This window comes from Zophobas morio, unplaced genomic scaffold, assembly GCF_036711695.1.
Source record: "Zophobas morio isolate AGI-343-1 ecotype UQ-CSIRO unplaced genomic scaffold, CSIRO_AGI_Zmor_V1 ptg000004l, whole genome shotgun sequence".
Taxonomy (NCBI): Eukaryota; Metazoa; Arthropoda; class Insecta; order Coleoptera; family Tenebrionidae; genus Zophobas; species Zophobas morio.
The window spans coordinates 17125342-17143959 of NW_026972109.1; the positions used below are offsets into that span (position 1 = coordinate 17125342).

General features: G+C 31.2%; 3 protein-coding genes across 8 annotated transcripts in view; 2 read left to right on the top strand and 1 right to left on the bottom strand.

Moving 5' to 3' along the window:
* The first annotated feature begins 3282 nt into the window (after window positions 1-3282).
* The window catches only part of LOC135143633 (uncharacterized), a 40021-nt gene continuing 24685 nt past the window's right edge, over window positions 3283-18618 (top strand). The window contains exon 1 of one of the 3 annotated variants that reach the window (XM_064075546.1): window positions 3283-3498. The gene's annotated coding sequence lies outside the window, so the exon portion shown is untranslated. Of the gene's footprint in view, window positions 3499-4468; window positions 4564-18397; window positions 18486-18618 lie in introns of those variants that run through there. The other 2 variants (XM_064075556.1, XM_064075538.1) reach the window with 2 other exon arrangements.
* On the top strand, window positions 13146-15977 carry LOC135143658 (uncharacterized). 2 transcript variants are annotated; one of them, XM_064075575.1, is made up of 5 exons: window positions 13146-13883; window positions 13936-14130; window positions 14175-14439; window positions 14488-15632; window positions 15693-15977. In XM_064075575.1, the coding sequence occupies exons 2-5, from the start codon at window positions 14004-14006 to the stop codon at window positions 15944-15946; spliced, it is 1791 nt and encodes a 596-aa protein (XP_063931645.1). In that variant the 5' UTR covers window positions 13146-13883; window positions 13936-14003; the 3' UTR covers window positions 15947-15977. The 2 variants fall into 2 exon arrangements, with proteins under 2 accessions (XP_063931645.1, XP_063931637.1); XM_064075567.1 differs by having other exon boundaries at window positions 13146-13886; window positions 14488-15977.
* LOC135143609 (neuropilin and tolloid-like protein 1) lies at window positions 16008-18614 on the bottom strand. 3 transcript variants are annotated; one of them, XM_064075521.1, is made up of 9 exons: window positions 18547-18614; window positions 18252-18498; window positions 17967-18202; window positions 17717-17919; window positions 17310-17664; window positions 16810-17031; window positions 16535-16763; window positions 16376-16488; window positions 16008-16327 (listed from the first exon to the last, which is right to left on the bottom strand). In XM_064075521.1, exons 1-9 carry the CDS (start codon window positions 18557-18559, stop codon window positions 16110-16112), a joined length of 1836 nt encoding a protein of 611 aa, XP_063931591.1. In that variant the 5' UTR covers window positions 18560-18614; the 3' UTR covers window positions 16008-16109. The 3 variants fall into 3 exon arrangements, with proteins under 3 accessions (XP_063931591.1, XP_063931586.1, XP_063931579.1); XM_064075516.1 differs by having other exon boundaries at window positions 16810-17034; XM_064075509.1 differs by having other exon boundaries at window positions 16810-17250.

Consider the following 18618-nt stretch of genomic DNA (forward strand, 5'->3'; position numbering starts at 1 on the left):
GGTTTCGATTTTTCAACTTCACTTTTTTGATTTTTCGATTTCTCAATTTTTCAATTTTTTAATTTCTCAGTTTTCGAACATTCCAGTGTTGGGATTTTTCAGTTTACTTATTATTCAATTTTTCGATCTTACGATTTTGCAGATTTTTGATTTTTCAATTTTTCGATTTTTTAAAGTTTCGATATTTCGATTTCACTTTTTTGATTTTTCGATTTCTCAATTTTTCGATTCTTTAGATTCTCAGTTTTTGGATATTTCAGTTTTGGGATTTTTCAGTTTTTCGATTCGTCAGTTTTTCCTTGATTTTTAGTTTTTCGATATTTCAGTTTTGGGATTTTTCAATATTTCTGTTCTTCGACTTTTCCATTTTTGACTTCTGGATTTTTCGATGTGTCGACTTTTTACTTTTTGTCGTTTTTTCAATTTTTCAATTTTTAAATTTTAGATTTTTCAGTTTTTTGATATTTTAATTTTTCAATATTTAAAATTTTAGATTTTTCGATTTCTCGATTTTTCTATTTTAAGTCATGCTCGTGTCGCTTTAAGTGTTATGGAAACGTGAAACGTTCTGTTGTCTCTATTGTGTACCCTGTCATTTTATTGTGTTATTGTATTTTATATTTTGTACATTGATCTCTGTAACTGTAGAATGATCAATAAAGATTAAAGATTAAGATTAATCCATCGACTTCCCGGTTTTAGATTTTCTGTTTTTCAGTTGTCGTTTTTCAGTTGTTTTTCAATATTTCGATTCTTCGACTTTTCGATTTTTGACTCCTGGATTTTTTGATGTGTCGATTATTTTATTTTTTCGATTTTTCAATTTTTCGATTTTTAAATTTTAGATTTTTTAATTTTTAAAATTTTAGATTTTTCGATTTCTCGATTTTTCAGTTCAGTTCGATATTTGAATTTTTCACGTACCTATTCGAATTTTTCAAATGTTTCGATTTCTTAATCTTTTGATTTTTAGACTTCCCGGTTTAAGATTTTCTGTTTTTCAATTATTGTCATTTTGCCAAATTTTCGATTTTTTAATTTTTCAAATTTGACTTTCATAAACTTCCAATTTTTCGATTTTTCAATTAATCGATGTTTTGATTTTTCCCTTTCTTGACCTTCGAGTGCTTCGATTTTCCTGTTCTTCAATTCTTTAATTTTTTGATTTTTCAGGTTTTTAATTTTTCAATTTTTCGATTTTGTAAGGTTTCTATTTTTCGACTTCACTTTTTTGATTTGTCGATTTTTCAGTTTTAGATATTTCAGTTTTAGGATTTTTCAATATTCAATTCCTCGGCTTTTCTATTTTTGACTTCTGGATTTTTCGATGTGTCTACCCTTTTACTTTTTCGATTTTAAAATTTTTGGATTTTTAAATTTTAGATATTTCTTTTGATATTGTAATTTTTTAAAATTTCTTAATCTTCCTATTTTTCACTTCCTGGTTTTAGATGTTCTGTTTTTCAATTTTTCGATTTGTCAATTTTTCATTCCCGATTTATCGCGATTTGATTGTTCAGGTTTTCGATTTATCATTTTTTTCAATTTTTTATTTTGGCCTATGTCGGTTTCTCAGTTTTTCCAGTTTTCCATTTTTCTGTTTTTTGATTTTTCCGCTTTTCCAGTTTTTCAACTTTTAACTTTTTGTTTGTTGATTTCTCTATTTTTCGATTTTTCGACTTAATCACTTTTCAGTTTCTCGTTCTTTGGATCTTTCAATTTTTCGAATTTTTAAGTTTTTCGATTTCTCGATTTATCGAGTTTTGGATTTTTCGATATTTTGATTGTCAATTTCTTAATTTATAAATTGCTCAATTTTTAACTTTTCGATTTTGACCTATTTCGGTTTTCGACTCCATGATTTCTTGATTTTTTGATTTTTCGATTTCTCAGTTTTTCGATTTTCCAGTTTTTCGATGTTTCGATTTTTCAGTTATCCGATTTTTTGAATTTGGGAGTTTCGATTTCTCGATTTTCAGTTATTCGATTTTTAAATTTTACATTTTTCCGATTTTCAGTTCTTCGATATTTTAATTTTTCGAATTTTCGATTATTTTAATTTTTCATTTTTTTTCTCACTGTTAATATCATACAGTGTATCGAAAACATCCACAAAAATTGTCACTAAAAACATTAAAAAAAAATTCATACAAAACAGAACACAGTGTTTCCAAAACGTTTTCCCGAAAAAAATCCATTGGGTGATACGATTTCAACAATATTCTTAGTTTAAGACGTTTTGCTAGTATAGAACACAAATAAAGAATTAATTCTTAGTTAAACAAAATATGTAAAATCATCTAAATATGTACCAAAAATATATATTCACTTAGTCGTTATAAAAACCGACCAAACAACTATTTCCCGCAGAAATTATAGTCTAAACCAACCAAATCGCTTCTGAACGCTTAGAGTCGACATTGGCCTAAGCGCGCTCTGGTCTTTAATTCAAACAAGTTCTCAGGCGACGAGTTGTAGGAACTCAAGTTTTTTTATTGGCATCGACTATTTAAATTTGACGCTCGCCTTTGGCGGTTGATGAGTCCAATATCAATAGGGGTGGTTTTGCAAAATCAGCCTGTGTGTCGCATCTATATTAATCTATGGTAATGCAAACAGAAGGGGAAGATGTTATCTTTTGTTGGTGACGATTAATCAATGATGCAAATTTTTGGGTTGGTAATACTGAATTATTGGCAGCAATGTCAGTTTACTGTTGTACCTGACAAAAAAACCACAAACATTAATATGTAGTTACTCGGTATATGTCAAGGTTTCATCCAATTTTAAACATTCCTGTAATGCAATCTCTCTAGTTTTGCAACCATTGCGATGTGTATGACAAAAATTTTGAAATTATTTTGACACCTCGTAGTTTCCAACTTTAAATGCTAACTTTGCGCTCAATTAAAGCGGTCTTTGGTTTGAAAATATTTTTTATCACATTTGATAAAAATAATTAATTGTACATTCTGCTGTGGAATGTAAACATCTGGCAGCAATTATCATACAATTGCAGTTGCCATGGTAGTAGTTATTACATAAAAAAAGTCCAAAAAAGTGCATTCTGTAAAATTTTGGTTTCCACGTAAAACTTGTTTTGTGTTTTTTGTACGTGATTTGATATTTTTAAGTTTGTACTAACGCAATCGTTAGCACTTAGATCGTTAGCAAATTTTATCTCAGTCAAGTTATTTTGCCTATAATAAATAACGTTTTAACACTAATTGCTTGACAGGCCACCTTATCGCCAAAGTAAAACTTCTTGGTGGTGAACAATTGGTAATTCAGTTTTACTACAATAATTAATTGAACCATAAAATTGCCGTTGTTTTCTTTCCGGAGTATGACAAAAAATTCACTGACACCCATACATCTACAATAAAATAATTTATAGTTTTATCGGCAGTCGAGCAATGTTAAGTTTAAAATCATTTATTTACCGACTGAATGTGAAGTAGTATGTGCTAAGTCTGTATTCTGGAAGTTTTCGAAGAGGTAAGTTTATGTTATTGTTTATTTGTTTATACGCTTTCTACTGAAGTGTTAAACGTTATAGTCGTTGTTTATATAAAATAGTGGTAGTAAATTCGAATAATAGCACTCTTAAATTAATTAGAAAACACTCCAGAAATAGTAGTCGATAATAATAGAACATTAGAGTTATGTTCTAAATAACTATAATTTATGAGGTTGTGGCCTAACATAGAAAATGTTTAATTTTCAAACCCAGTTTTATCATTTTTTTGTAAATCAATCAATGGAAGCATTGTTCTACAAATAAAGCACACCTTCGTAAATTTTTACACAATGTCTCTGCCCACTTTTGTCTCAAAATTTAGTTCATACTTTTCTTAATTAAAAATTGTTGAATGGAGAGTACGCTTCAGTGGTTGCACTGTGGTGGCTGTTAAATGTTTTTATCGTGATTTAAAAACTTCACATATATAACACTTGTATATATTTTTGTAATATATTTTTCATCTTGGATATCGGCGTGTACTCTCCGAAACTTTGTTTTCATTGGCAAAACTTCGTCGTAACTTTGTTACTTTTATCTTGGTTTTGCTCTTTTACAGTTCAGCTAAAACAAATATTTACTATACATCGCAGTAGCAAACTTTGTTTGAATCAGAGTGCACATGCATAAAATAGTCCGATTTATATAATTATTTCATACGACCTTATCACTAAAGTACTTTCAAGAAGGTAAACGTCTCGTGTGATTTAAACGTTCGTGCAGAAATTGGTAATCCAGTTTTATTGCAATGACCAATTGAACTGTATAATTAACGTTATCGACTTTCCGTATACAAATATTCGCAAGCACCCACGAATCTGCGTTAAAATAATTCTAGAAGTGTTTAATCGGGCGGATTTATTTGTTGAAATTTAATTATTACTTGCACGTGTTTCAACATGTACTAATTGTACGATTTCTCTTCCTATTTACGTTGTTTTCTTTCACCTATAAAACAGGAAATTCTGTATTTTTCAAGATTTTTTATGTGGTGATTTTGTGGTGTTGGTACCCCTCTCGTAAAATCTATTGGAGAATTAAATGTAAGTAAATAATCGATTTGTCTTGCGCACTTTTACCGGGTGATGGTACATTTAAGTAATAAAATTCTTAAGTTAATTGAGTAGAAAGGTTCTAATTTTCTTGTAATATTAAAAAGTCAAGTTGAATTAACAAATCTCATTTAATGAAAGTGGAGCAACTACGCATATGAATGATATATTAAAACGATCTATTATAAGGAATAATTTTGCACCTGTCGATGAACGATTTTTTGTTTTTTATAATATGACTTTCAAACGCCATTCTCATAGTTTATTTTTAAATTATAAAAAAATACATCATTTTGTTGGACAGAAATAATGCATCGGTCAGAGATAATAAAAATAATAATACAGCACAAATTAATTGCTGCTAGGGAAAAAACTCAAAGCCCTTTCGTACACAACAAGTGTATTATTGTATAACATTTAAATAATTTTAATACAGAATGTTTTGAGATGACATCCGTAAATTTTTGGTCGGTACCCAGCAGCGAGGGGTATTAAGCTCCTCCGCCTTCTCTCTGCGGATTGCCATAATTCCCTAAACACTCAAGTAGAATAAAATGGACAAGGACTAAAGTCTCCTTCCTTGATTACAGAGATTGATTGCACATACCTTCTTCAGGTAGAAACTGTGCTGTAGTATCACACAATAAAATATGTTCAACTCAGAAAGTATTTAATTAATCGAGTTTAAACAGGTAACCGCCATATCCGTACAAACCATTATTTTTTAACAAAAATGAATATTTAAATTTATCATGGGTAGATTTTAAATGGGAAGTTGTTTTTTTTTATCAACCTGGCTTAGTGAGAAATCGAATAAACTGACAAATATTGACAATTCGAAAATAAAACAAGACGAAACCTCGGAATGAAATATACAAAAATTATCTTCTGTTTATCTTCTATCTATTTCAATTTCAGGACTTTTAAATACTTCGACTTTTAAATTTTTCTATTTTCCAGGCTTTTGATTTTTCGATTTGTTGATGTTTTGATTGCTCGATTTTTAAAATTTTCAATTTTTCGAATTTTTAAATTTTTGATTTTTCACTTTTTTGTTGTAGCGATTTCTCAATATTTCGATTTTTCCCTTCTCATTTTTAGATCATCACATTTTATGCCAATATACGAGCTCTGGTTTGTGGAGGAGGCCGGGGGTAGAAAATTTTAGTATACAGTAATGTTGCTCCCGCCTATATTTAATAATGATAAAATAAAAATGTCACAATAATATCGACTTAACCAAAATAATATTCAAAACGTTTCGCCGCATTGTAGCTTAATTAATAATTTTAATCGCTTCTTCTGTTTTGAGGAGACAATTTGCTGCGTGCTTAATTGTCGCATTCTTTCGATGTATAAACAATTGAAGATAAACATGTACTGATAATATATTTTTACTTCAGAGGCGAGGGAAGATCTGTCTAAATACCTTCAGACTAATATTTTGCGTTGCGCCTAGTGTTTTTTAATACAAACAAATTTTCGGGCCTCTTGTGTTTTGTTTTAAATACTTTTAAAAAATCTCGAGGATCCGTGGAGTTCTTTATTTGGAAAGAATTTTACAGAAGTTTAGGGGCTCCTAGCGGTTTTTTTTTTAAATATGTGATGTTTCGTTTTTGACGGAGAAATCAAAATATTGTCAAAACCGAGAAATTGAAAAATCAAGAATTAAAAAAATCTACAAAATGCAAATATCCGAAATTAAAATATCGAATAGATGAAAAATGTAAAATTTAAAAACTCGCAAAATTTTGAAAAATCGAGTAGGTAAAAAATCAACAAACAGAAAGTCGAAAAATTTAAAAATTTAAAAATTGAAATCTTGAAAATCCTAAAGTTGAAAAATTCCGAAACTTAAACAGAGAAATCGAAAAATTGAGAAATTTCGGAAAATTAAAAAACCGATTAATCGAGAAATCAAAAAATCGAAATCAAAAAGTTGGAAAAACGCGAAAACGAAACATCATAAATCGATAAGTTGAAAAATGAAAAAATTGGGAAATCGAAATAGCTACAGATTGAAAAATGGGAAAATTCAAAATTGAAAAATTGTAACTTAAAAAATCCGCTAAATCAAGAAATTGAAAAATCGGAATATCGAAAAACTGAAAAATGAATTCCGAAAAATTTACAAAATCTAGAAATCAAAACATCAACGAATCAAAAAGTCAAAAAATTGAAAAATCGAAAAGTGTAAGATTTAAAAAGTCGCAAAATTTGAAAAATCGAATAAGTAAAAAATAAAAAAAAACAAAAAAACAATAAATCTAATAATTTAAAAATTGAATTGCATAATGAAACATATCAAAACTAGAACACTGAAAATTTGAAAATCGAAAAATTGAAAAACCGAGAAGTCGGAAAGTCGAAAATTAAAAAATTCATTAATCGAGAAATTGAGAAATCGAAAAATCCAAAAATTTAAAAATGCCAAAATTGAAATATCGAAAAATTTCAATAAGTACACAAATCTCAAAACTGAAACCTCGAAAAATTGGAAACTCGAATAATCGAAAAGAGGAATAATGGAAAAACTGAGAAATCGAGAAATCGAAATCGAAAAATTGGAAAAACGCGAAAACGAAATATCAAAAGGTCAATAAGTCGAGAAGCCGAAAAATCGAAAAATTTAAAAATGGAAGTGGCTAAAAATCGAAAAATGGGACTATTCAAAATTGAAAAATTTTAACTTAAAAAAACCGATATACCAAAAAGTAAAAAATAGAAACACTGAAAAATTAATTCTGAAAAATTCAAAACCCGGAAAATCTAAAAACGAGAAGCCGAAAAATCGAAAGGAAACCGTTAAATCGAAAAGTGAAAAATCGAAACACTGAAAAATTAATTCCGAAAAATGGAAAAATCGAAGAATCTAAAAACGAGAGAGCAAAAAATGGAAAGATTGAGAAATCGAACTAACAAAAAATGAAAAATTTAAAATTTAAAAATTCGAAAAATTGAAAATTTACGTAATCGAAATATTGAAAAACCGCAAAAACAGTGAAATTTGGAATATCGAAAATTGAGAAACGAGAAGTCGGAAAGTCGAAAAATTAAAAAATTGAGAAATCGAAAAATCCAAAAATTAAGGAACGCCAAAAATTGAAATTTCGATCTTAGGACCCATCTTATTTATTATATATACTGCCCAATTGCTAAACATGCCTTCATCAAGTAAAAAAAGAGCGTTTGCTGACGATACACAACTTTTGCTTCATTTTCAGCCTTCCCTAGTTGAGGATGCGTCTAATGATATCAATAAAGATCTTGTGAATATTGTTGAAGCTAATGTGCTTTGTACGTAAAAAACTCAGAATGGCTATTGCTAATAGATATTAGAATTGGAAATAAGAAGCTGCCTGTTTTGCAATCTGTAAAGAACTTAGGTCTCTTTATTGATGATGGTTTTTAAATTTAAATCTCATGTTTCGAACGTCATAAAAAATGTTATTTGGCGCTAAAAATGCTTTATTCAAATTTTTTAATTATGAACTTCAAACTCAAGAAAAAATTGTGTGAAGCGTTAGTATTATCTCATATTAACTACTGTTTTATAATATACTAACCATTTCTTGATTGTGTTGACAAAAATCGTCTTCAAAAAATTCAAAATAACTGCTGCCGCTTTATTTTTGGGTTCAGGAAATATGACCATGTATCAGCCAAGATTCGTGAACTTCGGTGGATGAAACTGAACGTAGTATTTCAATATCATTTAGCGGTTTTTGTATATCGGTTGTTTAAAACTCCATCACCTCCGTACTTGCGTAGGAAGTTTCGATCAAGACAAAGTATTTTAGATACTAATATACCACTAAGTAACCTTAAGCAGTTGTCAATGCCAAGATTTTTTACCTTTATTTTTTGTAAATCATTGTCATTTAACATTATTAAGTCTTACAATAAGTTTAATTCTGAATTGCTGTACTGTACTTCTGTGAGCAGCTTTCGGAAAAAAATAAAAAACATTCTGTTGCACTCCAAATCGTCATAAATTTAGTTATCTGGGACGCCTATATTTGTAGATATATATTCTGTATCCTAATTCTTAATATTTACTGTTAAATTATTGTGTGAATTATATATTTTTGTTGTGGTTATTACATATTTATATTATTATTTTCTTCCTAGCTATTGCATCTCTAAGTTAATTTTATCATTTTACTGTTTTTGCACTGAATATTTATTTTGTAAGTTTGAGTGGAATAGCCTATGGCTAGGCTCCGCCTAATCATGTATTATTTTAACATGAATAAAGTCCTATGTATGAGTGTGTGTATGTATGTATGTATGTATGTTTTGAGATGACATCATTAAATTTTTGGTGGGGATGATTTTCCAAATTTTACTTAGATTTTACCATCTGCATCATATTTCTAATATAAGTACGATCGCACGTAAAAATGTTGTCGGTAACGAGCAACGAGGGGTATTAAGCTCCTCCGCCTTCTCTCTGCGGATTGCCATAATTCCCTAAACACTCAAGTAGAATAAAATAGACAAGGGCCAAAGTTTCCTTGCTTGATTACAGAGATTGATTGCACAATACCTTTTTCAGGTAGAAACTGTGTTGTAGTATCACATAATAAAATATGTTCAACTCAGAAAGTACTTAATTAATCGAGTTTAAACAGGTAACCGGCATATCCGTACAAACCATTATTTTTTAACAACAATGAATATTTAAATTTATCATGGGTAGATTTTGAATGGGAAGTTGTGTTTTTTATCAACCTGACTTAGTGAGAAATCGAATAAACTGACAAATATTGACAATTCGAAAGTAAAACAAGACGAAATCTTGGAATGAAATATATAAAAATTTTGATTTTTCGATCTGTTGATGTTTTGATTGCTCGTTTTTAAAATTTTTAATTTTTCGAATTTTTAAATTTTAGATTTTTCACTTTTTTGTTGTTGCAATTTCTCAATCTTTCGATTTTTTGCCCTCTCGTTTTTAGATTTTTTGATTTTTCAATTTTTCGAAATTAATTTTTCAATTTTTTGATATTTCGATTTTTCAGTTTTCTTTCGATTTTTCCCTTCTCATTTTTAAATCATCACATTTTATGCCAATATACGAGCACTGGTCTGTGGAGGACACGGGGGGTCGAAAATTTTAGTATACAGTAATGTTCCTCCGGCCTATATTTTAATAATGCTAAAATAAAAAATGTTATAATAACATCGACTTACTCAAAACATTGATTCCCAAAATAATATTCAGAACGTTTTGCTGCATTGTAGCTTAATTAATAATTTTAATCGCTATGCTGGGTGCTTAATTGTCGCATTCTTTCGATGTATAAACATAAACAATTGAAGATAAACAACATCTACTGATAATATATTTTTGCTTCAGAGGCTAGGGAAGATCTGTCTAAATAACTTCAGACTAATATTTTGCGTTTAAAAGAGAAAGTCTTGCAGGCGGCTAGTGTTTTTTAATATAAAAAAAATCTTCGGGACTCTTGTGTTTTGTTTTTAAATACTTTTAAATACAGCCCCTAGAAATAAATGTATTTCTAGGGGCTATACTTTTAAAAAATCTCGACGATCCGTGGAGTTCTTTATTTGGAAAGAATTTTAGAGAAGTTTAGGAGTTCTCAGCAGCTTTTTTTTTAAATATGTGATGTTCGTTTTTGAATATTGTCAAAACCGAGAAATTGAAAAATCAAGAATTTCAAAAATCTAAAAAATATAAAAATCCGAAATTAAAATATCGAATAGATAAACAATGTAAAATTAAAAAACTCGCAAAATTTTGAAAAATCGAGTAGGTAAAAAATCAACAAACAGAAAGTCGAAAAATCTAAAAATTTAAAAATCGAAATCTTGAAAATCCTAAAGTTGAAAAATTCCAAAACTTAAATAAAAAAAAAATTGAAAATTTACATAATCGAGAAATCACAACACCAACGAATCGAAAAATCAAAAAATTGAAAAATCGAAAAATGTAATATCAAAAAAATCGTAAAATTTTGAAAAATAGAATACTTAAGTAAAAATTCAAAAAAAGAAAAAGTCGGTAATTCTATAAATTTAAAAATCGAAATACATATTGAAAAATCCTAAAACTTAAACAGTGAAATTTTGAAAATCGAAAATTGAGTAATCGAGAATCGGAAAGTCGAAAAATAAAAAAATTGAGAAATCGAAAAATCCAAACATTTAGAAACGCCAAAAATTGAACTTATGAAAAAATTAAATACATAAATTTCAAAACTGAAACGTGGAAAAATTGGAAAATCGAAAAATCGAAAAGATGAATTATCGAAAAATTGTAAAACGCGAAATTGAAACATCAAAAAATCGAGAAGTCGAAAAGTCGAAAAATTGAAAAATTAAGAATTGAAAGTGGCTAACAATCGAAAAATGGGCTAATTCAAAATTGAAAAGTTTTAACTTAAAAAACCGACAAAACAAAAAGTGAAAAATAGAAACACTGAATAAAATTAATTCCGAGAAATTGAAAAATCGAAAAGTCTAAAAATGAAAGGGCAAAAAATCGGAAGATTCAGAAATCGAATCAGCAAAAAAGTGAAAAATCGAAAAATGTAACATTTAAAAAGTTGCAATATTTTGGAAAATCGAATAAGTAAAAAATCAAAAACACGAAAAGTCGAAAAATTTTAAAGTATTAAGTACTAACATAAATAGAAGATAATTTGTATACATTTCATTCCGAGGATTCGTCGAACTGTCAATATTTGTCAGTTTATTCGACTTCTCATGAAGTCAGGTTGATAAAAAAACACCACTTCCTATTTAAAATCTACGCATGATAAATTTAAATATTCACTTTTGTTAAAAAATAATGATTTGTGTGGCGGTTACTTGTTTAAACTCCATTAATTCACTTTCATCTTAAGAAAAGTACTTTCTGAGTTGAACATATTTTATTGTACTTGTGATCCTAGAACACAGTTTCTACCTGAAGGAGGTACTGTGTAATCAATCTTTGTAATCAAGCAAAGAAACTTTAGTTCTTTATTTTCCTTTATTCTACCTCAGTGTTTATGGAATTATGGAAACCCGCAATGACAAGGCGGAGGAGCTAATACCCCTCGCTGCTGAGTACTAACAATACTTTTGCATGCGATATTACATAATTTAACAACTATCGGTCTAGTTAGTAGTTTCGTAGTAGTTTAGTAAAAATTGAGACACTTTCTGGTATGGTTCTTTGGGGATTATACTCTAAATTTTAACTATACAAAGTGATTTTATTTTAAGACGTAACACACAATTTAGTTTTTTTTTTTTTAATGAAATACCCTAAATACTTTTAGATATTCTCATTCGCCTCTTCCTAGGCTTTATAAGCATAATTTATTTTTAAAATTCCGTTGCGACGTTGTCATTCCAATTCTGAAAAAATTTTAAAATATCGAATGTTTATAAAAAAAATTTAAATCTTTACAATTTTCAGTTTTTTCAAATAGAACATATTTTATTACTATATCTTGTATGTATAGTATGTCGACGTGTCTCCTATTAAAAAAATAAAAAATTGCAGTAACAAAAAACAGAATCAGATAAAATATAGGGTGTTCTACTTGAAAAAAAACCGAAAATATCGATATTTGAAAATTGTAATAAGCAAACATTTTTTATATATACTGTGTATGTCATTTCATTTATACCACAACAAAGCGCATACGTTTATTGATCTCTCCAACGGATTTTTTGGACAAATCATGTCGCTAAATTGTCATTAACAGAACGTTTACAATACCTAAATATGCTGTATGCTTTTTCCTTGAAAAGAACTGTACATACGTGTGTATATTCAGGGTTTATTTCCAAGATGCAGTTGCACGGAGACAACAAAACGTGTATTGCAGCAGAGTAAAGCAGTAAATATTTATTTCAAAAGTAAACTTATTTTATTGTCACATGCAATAAAATTAACCATAAAACATCATCGATTATAACGAAAACTGCTGCTCACTGCTATTAAATGTGAGTTACAACAGAGTAAATATTATTATTATTGTGTGCTAATGCGTTAATTAGTTCCTTTGTGTGTTATATCGTCATTCTACGCTACAAGAAATTCATAAAACACGCCAATTTAGCAAACGTAAAACTTTAATTAATATTTTGAACTTTAATATATATAACATTGCATAACTTTCCCTTCAGTCTTAGACTTGGGTCTCCACTTTTTTTTTTACTTTAGTTGGAAACAATAAATACTTTTTTAGTGCATTCCCACAGGAAGTGTACACATACATATGTAATATTGAATTGAGTATAGGTTTTAATGAATTCATTCAAATTCATAATCATTGTGTCGTTAAAATATTTATGTTGATGGCCTTACACCAACACTTAACCCTTTCTTTCTTATAAAATTTGCAGCATCACCACTGCAACTATTTAAATTTTTCCCATTGCGTGGCGACATTTTGTTCGTATCCGCCATTTTGGTTTGCTTATCCATCATGCATTGTTTTATCGACACATTACTCGTTGGTGGTGTGACTTTAATTGCAATCCACATAGTGATACCACAACTTTTGTTATCGATGGTTATTCATCGTATATACAGACCTATAATTACGGTTAGAAAAAACTTCATTAACAGTAGTGGTAATAGTGACAGTTTATTTGTGTACGTACATGTCTACGAACCTCTATTGCACCTGGTGTCTAAAGACAGGTGGGTGTTTTTGTATTGTATCTAAAATTATTTGGTCATTCTTCTGTTATCCTTACAACTATAAATTATAAAATTACCTTAAGGTCGCAAACTTTTTGAGTTACAGTGTGTTATAGCATACTCTGTGTAGTTGGTACCACAAGTTTGAAATGATATTGCGTCAATTACCTATTTTGTAAGATAGATCAGACCCAGATGGACTCTCACTCTTTTTTCTTGTTTCAGTTCTGAAACTGATAAACACGACACTGAGATAAGTTTGTTAGTGAGTTAAAACCTTTTCCGATCTATTTCTTCTACTTCAATGTAGTACAAAGTTTTCGATCGCATGGTCTTACAGTTGTTATATCTCCACTATATTTAAAAGAACCACATGTATTTAAAGTATTATAGGTACTTTTACATGCCAATTTGAAATTCGAATCGCGATCCTGCTGATACATATAAAGAACTGTTTCATATGGGAATTTACACATCCACTTCATAAAAAAACGAAGGTGACTGTGGTTTTTAATTTGACAGATCGTTGATGGATCGTTCTTTGCAGTTAAAAATCTCCAAGTAGTTAAAGTTAACACCATTTTTAACTTTTGAAATTAACAATGTGCGTGTTGCATTGTTAGAATTACCTATAACTTTCCAGGTAGTAAGTATCGGTTTTCATAACACATGTTAATTTACATTTATATGTGCAGAATAATATAGAAACGTGATGACTGAAGAGTTATAGTCAAAGAATCGTTTAGTTAGAGAATGAAACAAAATGGTAAAATTTAAGCACGCTATTTTTTTCATGGCTGGAATATGCATCGTGCTTCTGGTTTATTTGAACAACTACCTTAAATCAGTCCAAATGAAAGTTTTCAGAAACGAGGAACCAAACATTAATAGTAAGTCCACACTCTACTTAACGTCCCTGAGGTGTTATTTCTAGGCTCTAAATACTTAGTGGACACTTCGAAGTGCAAAATTTTGGACGTAGATCCATTTGACCGACAAGTAAAAGCGTACCATAAAAAAATTGCCTATTATCCTTGTACACACAAGGAACTGTTAACATATGTAACTAAAGATAATAACGTCACCACGCTCCATATTAACACGAAGGCCTTTCCCCAGTACCAAGTAGAACGAGCAACTTGCTGCTCCAGGGAAGTACGTAGAAGAATGAATGCGTACAATCCAGATCGTTACTTTATGTACTGTAAGTCTACAAACAGTTCAACGATTTAGAACTTTAATTTTAGGGTATCTAAGCCTAAGTGCTTTCGAAACAACGTAACGTTGGGAACTAAACCAGTCATGGTAAGTTGTAGGATGTCAAAACAGAGCATATACGAAAATGTACACGCCCCAGTCACGATTACTGAAAAAGTGAAAGAAAAATTAGAAGTTGTCGAATACAGAAAACTTTTTAGTGTGCTTTTAATAGGAATCGACAGTGTTTCGAGACTTAACTTTATCAGAAGTCTCCCGAACTCGTATAAGTTCCTAATGGATAACAACTGGATATCGTTCATAGGTTACAATAAAATTGATGACAACACTTATCCGAACATAATGGCAATTCTAACGGGAAATAAACAAAAGAACTTTTCTAATAAATGTGACACTGATTCAGCCAGTGGATTAAACAAGTGTTATATGCTTTGGGACGACTTTAGTGAAGTAGGATACGTTACCGCGTATGCTGAAGACGAGGTTTCTTTGAGTACTTTCAATCTGGATAAAATGGGGTTTCAGCATTCTCCAACAGACTACTATTTTAGACCGTACTTTCTCGCTAGCTCAACCCTAACAAAATTTAGCTATGAAGGACTAGAGTACTGCACCGGACCAGAGAGTACCGGCGAAAGAGTACTCAACGTAGCGAAAGACTTCGCTACAACTTTTGTAGATTACCCAAGTTTTGGTTTATTCTGGATGAACAGTTTTAGCCACAACACTCTCAACATGGTGTCAATGATGGATGATAAAATAAGACAGTTCTTACAAGATATTACTAATAACGGCGTCTTGGAGAATTCTTTCGTGATTTTTTTAAGCGATCACGGGCTCAGATGTACCGATTTTCGATACTCTTCCATGGGGTGGCTGGAAGAAAGATTGCCATTTTTCTTCATGTGGGTACCACGTCGATTTAGAAAACAGTTTCCAAATGAGTACTTAAATTTGCAACGCAATACTGCCAAACTGACAAATCCGTATGATCTTTTCATGACATTGCAGCACCTGTTGGTACTATCAGATGTTGCCTATATAGAAAAGCCAAGTGTTGATTGTCCAAAATGTAGTTCCTTGTTCACGAAAATGGCAAATGAAAGGTCTTGTCAAGATGCTGGTATTGCTCAACACTGGTGTACCTGTTTGGAGTATACACCAGTGAATCGGAGTACAGAGTTCATTAAAAATGCAGCAGATATTGTGATTAATAAAATACACGAAATTGTAGATGCGCGAAAAGCGGGACATAAATGTGCTAGATTTCTGCTACACAAGGTTATTGCTTCCAGTATTTCTAAACAGACTCTTTTGATAGTTATAGAAACGCGACCGAAAGCAGCGTTTGAGGCGACTCTTTTTTTTAAAGGGGAAAATGCGAGCCATTTTGATCACGTTGATGGAATAAGCAGAATTGACATTTATAAAGAACACAGTTGGTGCGTATCAGGATACACTTTACCAAAATTTTGCTACTGCAAATAAATCTGCAACAAGCATTGTTAATTAATAAAAAGTGTGCGAATATGTAATATAAGTGTTTAAATATGATTCTTTATTCAATAATAATTAGTAATTATGTTACAGTTGGTAACTTAGAATAGTTTGACGTAGTAAAAGCGGTTTTCAAAAATTACGTCAAAAATACTTATATAAATAAATTTACATCTTCGGTGGTAAGACTTTTTCTGTAATGAACCATTTTTGTATCTTTGCAACTGGACACTCGACTCAGTTCAGAATCTGAAAAGAATTTCGCCTTATTGCGTCTATACATTAGGCGACCAGCGGTCGACAGCAGATTATCACACAAAAAATTCGAATTTCGAAAAGACATTCCGTGAAAGCTTGTAAAAATCTTGTAATCTAAAACACCAGAGTATTACTATTCGCTTCAAATTAAGCATTTACCACCTCGCTTGTTTGCGTCATACGCAGGAGGAGGTGAGTCCGGTATACCGACTGGAGTGGTCTGACAACTCCCACTAGTACCTTGAACTTCAAATTTTCTAGTTTCTCTTTCAAACCTAGAATATTTTTGCACCCAAAAGTCCCTAATTTTATTCTTTGTACCTTTTCGAGTTCCTTTTGGATAATCTTTTCATAACGTCTTCATAATCAGGCGGTGCTTCATAATCTGGAGGATCGTCAGGAATTATGATCTCTTCTTCCACTATACCCACATTTTCTTCCAAAATGGCGTTAATTGTCTCAATGTGGTCTTGAATTTGGCGTTGTTGGCGCGTTTTAATGTTGACCCTGTACAACAAAACAATCATCGCGAAAATGAAGCCGATGAAACCTACAAAACTTTCTGTTTTTGTGTTTTAACTGTATGGAAGTGGTACCGAAACTACACAATAAGAAAACCACTGTTGATGTTGCCAGTTCTGAGAAAGCTTCTATTTTCGGGAAGAGGAAATGAGGTGTCTTTGACCATTGTCTTCGATCACGTGGGTCGTTTGAACAGCTGGTGGTAAATTCGTCGCTGTTGTCACCACAGTGATCAAACCCATCACAATTAAGGAGAGTAGAAATGCATCTTTGGTTGTGACAGAGGAAGTCCGACCCTGCTAAACACTGTTTGTAATTGAAAGCTGCATAAACTATCGCTAGTCGAGATTCGGGGCGAAAAAATCCTTTCAATCTTACATAGAACCCTTGCGAAATGGGTACTATGTGTTCTCGTACTGTGGAAGGATAAAAGCGAACCAAGGAAAGTTTTAAGTTTTCAACTATCGGTCCGTACGATGTTAAACCTTGACGGATGACCAATTCAGCACTTCCAGCTAGTAATTGCGTCACTGTTCGCCAATTTATTCATCGATTAGTACCGATTAGTACTTACCGAATCCGGAGAAGCTAAACACTTTCACATACAAATGAGTCTTCATATGCAGATAAGTTTCCGGTGGTTTGATCAGCCAAATACAGTCAAAAGATTTTAGACCTTCGTGTACCATGTCCATCATGGTTATCGCTCCTCCTAAATTGCCCACCTGACCACCACAATCAATATCGGGGGTCAGTTCTCCTCCTGTCCCATTTCCAAGTATGAAGGAGTAGTACGCCCTGAAACCCAAATTAGTGGCCCCGTTGGCGTAGAATCTTATCGTTAACGCAGGACCGGAAGTAACAATTACAGGAGGTCGAAATATGCTTCCGGTTGTTACATAAATTCGTTCTCCATTCCAGTCGAAAAACTGAAATTCAATCGACAATTTAATTTGATTAGGATTATGATGTGGAACTAACGTCTATGATTGAAGAAGCCGCTATTAAAAAATCGGTAAAAACTAGACTGATTCGACACGTTTCGTTGGTTGATTCGCAGGTAATCATGTGTTCCATTGTTAAATCTGCTGGGTATAAATTGGGGAAGAAGGGAGTGTTGATGGCCTGGCTGGTACTGTTCAAGTTGCCAAATTTCGGAAATCCAGTCAAAAGGATTTTGTTACCTACGTGGAAAATTAATTTCGGGTAGGGAAGTAGAAAGAGTACTTACGTTCGGAAAAATAGTCTAAAGTAAAAGCATGTTGGTAATCCCTGTTGTACAAAAACTCAACAACGGCTTTTCGAGTCTGGCTTTTGTATTCTAGAACTGATACATTGCTGGATACAAAACGCCCACAGAACTGTTCAGAAGATTGTTCGAATGTTGGTTCGTAAATCCACACGTAGTCGCAACCGCAAGCATCAAAAACTGTAGAACGGTCGCAGTTTCTTGACAGGTTCAAAAACCTTCCAGTTTTTGAAATTAGAACTGAATGCCACTTCTTGTTACACTTACCTGAATTTGATGTTTACTATACACGAAGGACATGAAATGAATTCGACAGTGCATCGTTTTTGGCTAAGTTTACTTTTTACGAATCTGTCAATTATGTTGCTATGGAATTTAGCTTCCAAAGTTCCTGCTTCTCCATGATCTAAATAAATTCTTTGTCCATTTATGTGACCACAAATATCGTCTAAAAATTGTGTTTCTTGTGGATTGGTAGATGGTGATAACAGCAAAACCAGGGTAAGTGGGAGTCCTAGTTGAATTGTATTTTAATTGGAATTTTTGTGGGCTTGAAATTTACCTGTCAAGTTCATTTTTCACTGACGTGAAGTGAACAACTGGAAACCTATTTACTGATGAAGCCCTAAAAAAG

What these genes read in the sequence shown, in the direction of transcription:
- LOC135143609 (XM_064075509.1), bottom strand. An exon ending in ATAGTAAACATCAAATTCAG is followed by an intron (nt 18,203 to 18,251) that starts GTAAGTGTAACA and finishes AAAAACTGGAAG; the next exon opens with GTTTTTGAACCTGTCAAGAA. An exon ending in TTTCTTATTGTGTAGTTTCG is followed by an intron (nt 16,764 to 16,809) that starts GTACCACTTCCA and finishes AAAGTTTTGTAG; the next exon opens with GTTTCATCGGCTTCATTTTC.
- LOC135143658 (XM_064075567.1), top strand. Translation starts at nt 14,004, where the DNA reads ATGGTAAAATTTAAGCACGCTATTTTTTTCATGGCTGGAATATGCATC. An exon ending in CGAGGAACCAAACATTAATA is followed by an intron (nt 14,131 to 14,174) that starts GTAAGTCCACAC and finishes TGTTATTTCTAG; the next exon opens with GCTCTAAATACTTAGTGGAC. An exon ending in AATCCAGATCGTTACTTTAT is followed by an intron (nt 14,440 to 14,487) that starts GTACTGTAAGTC and finishes CTTTAATTTTAG; the next exon opens with GGTATCTAAGCCTAAGTGCT.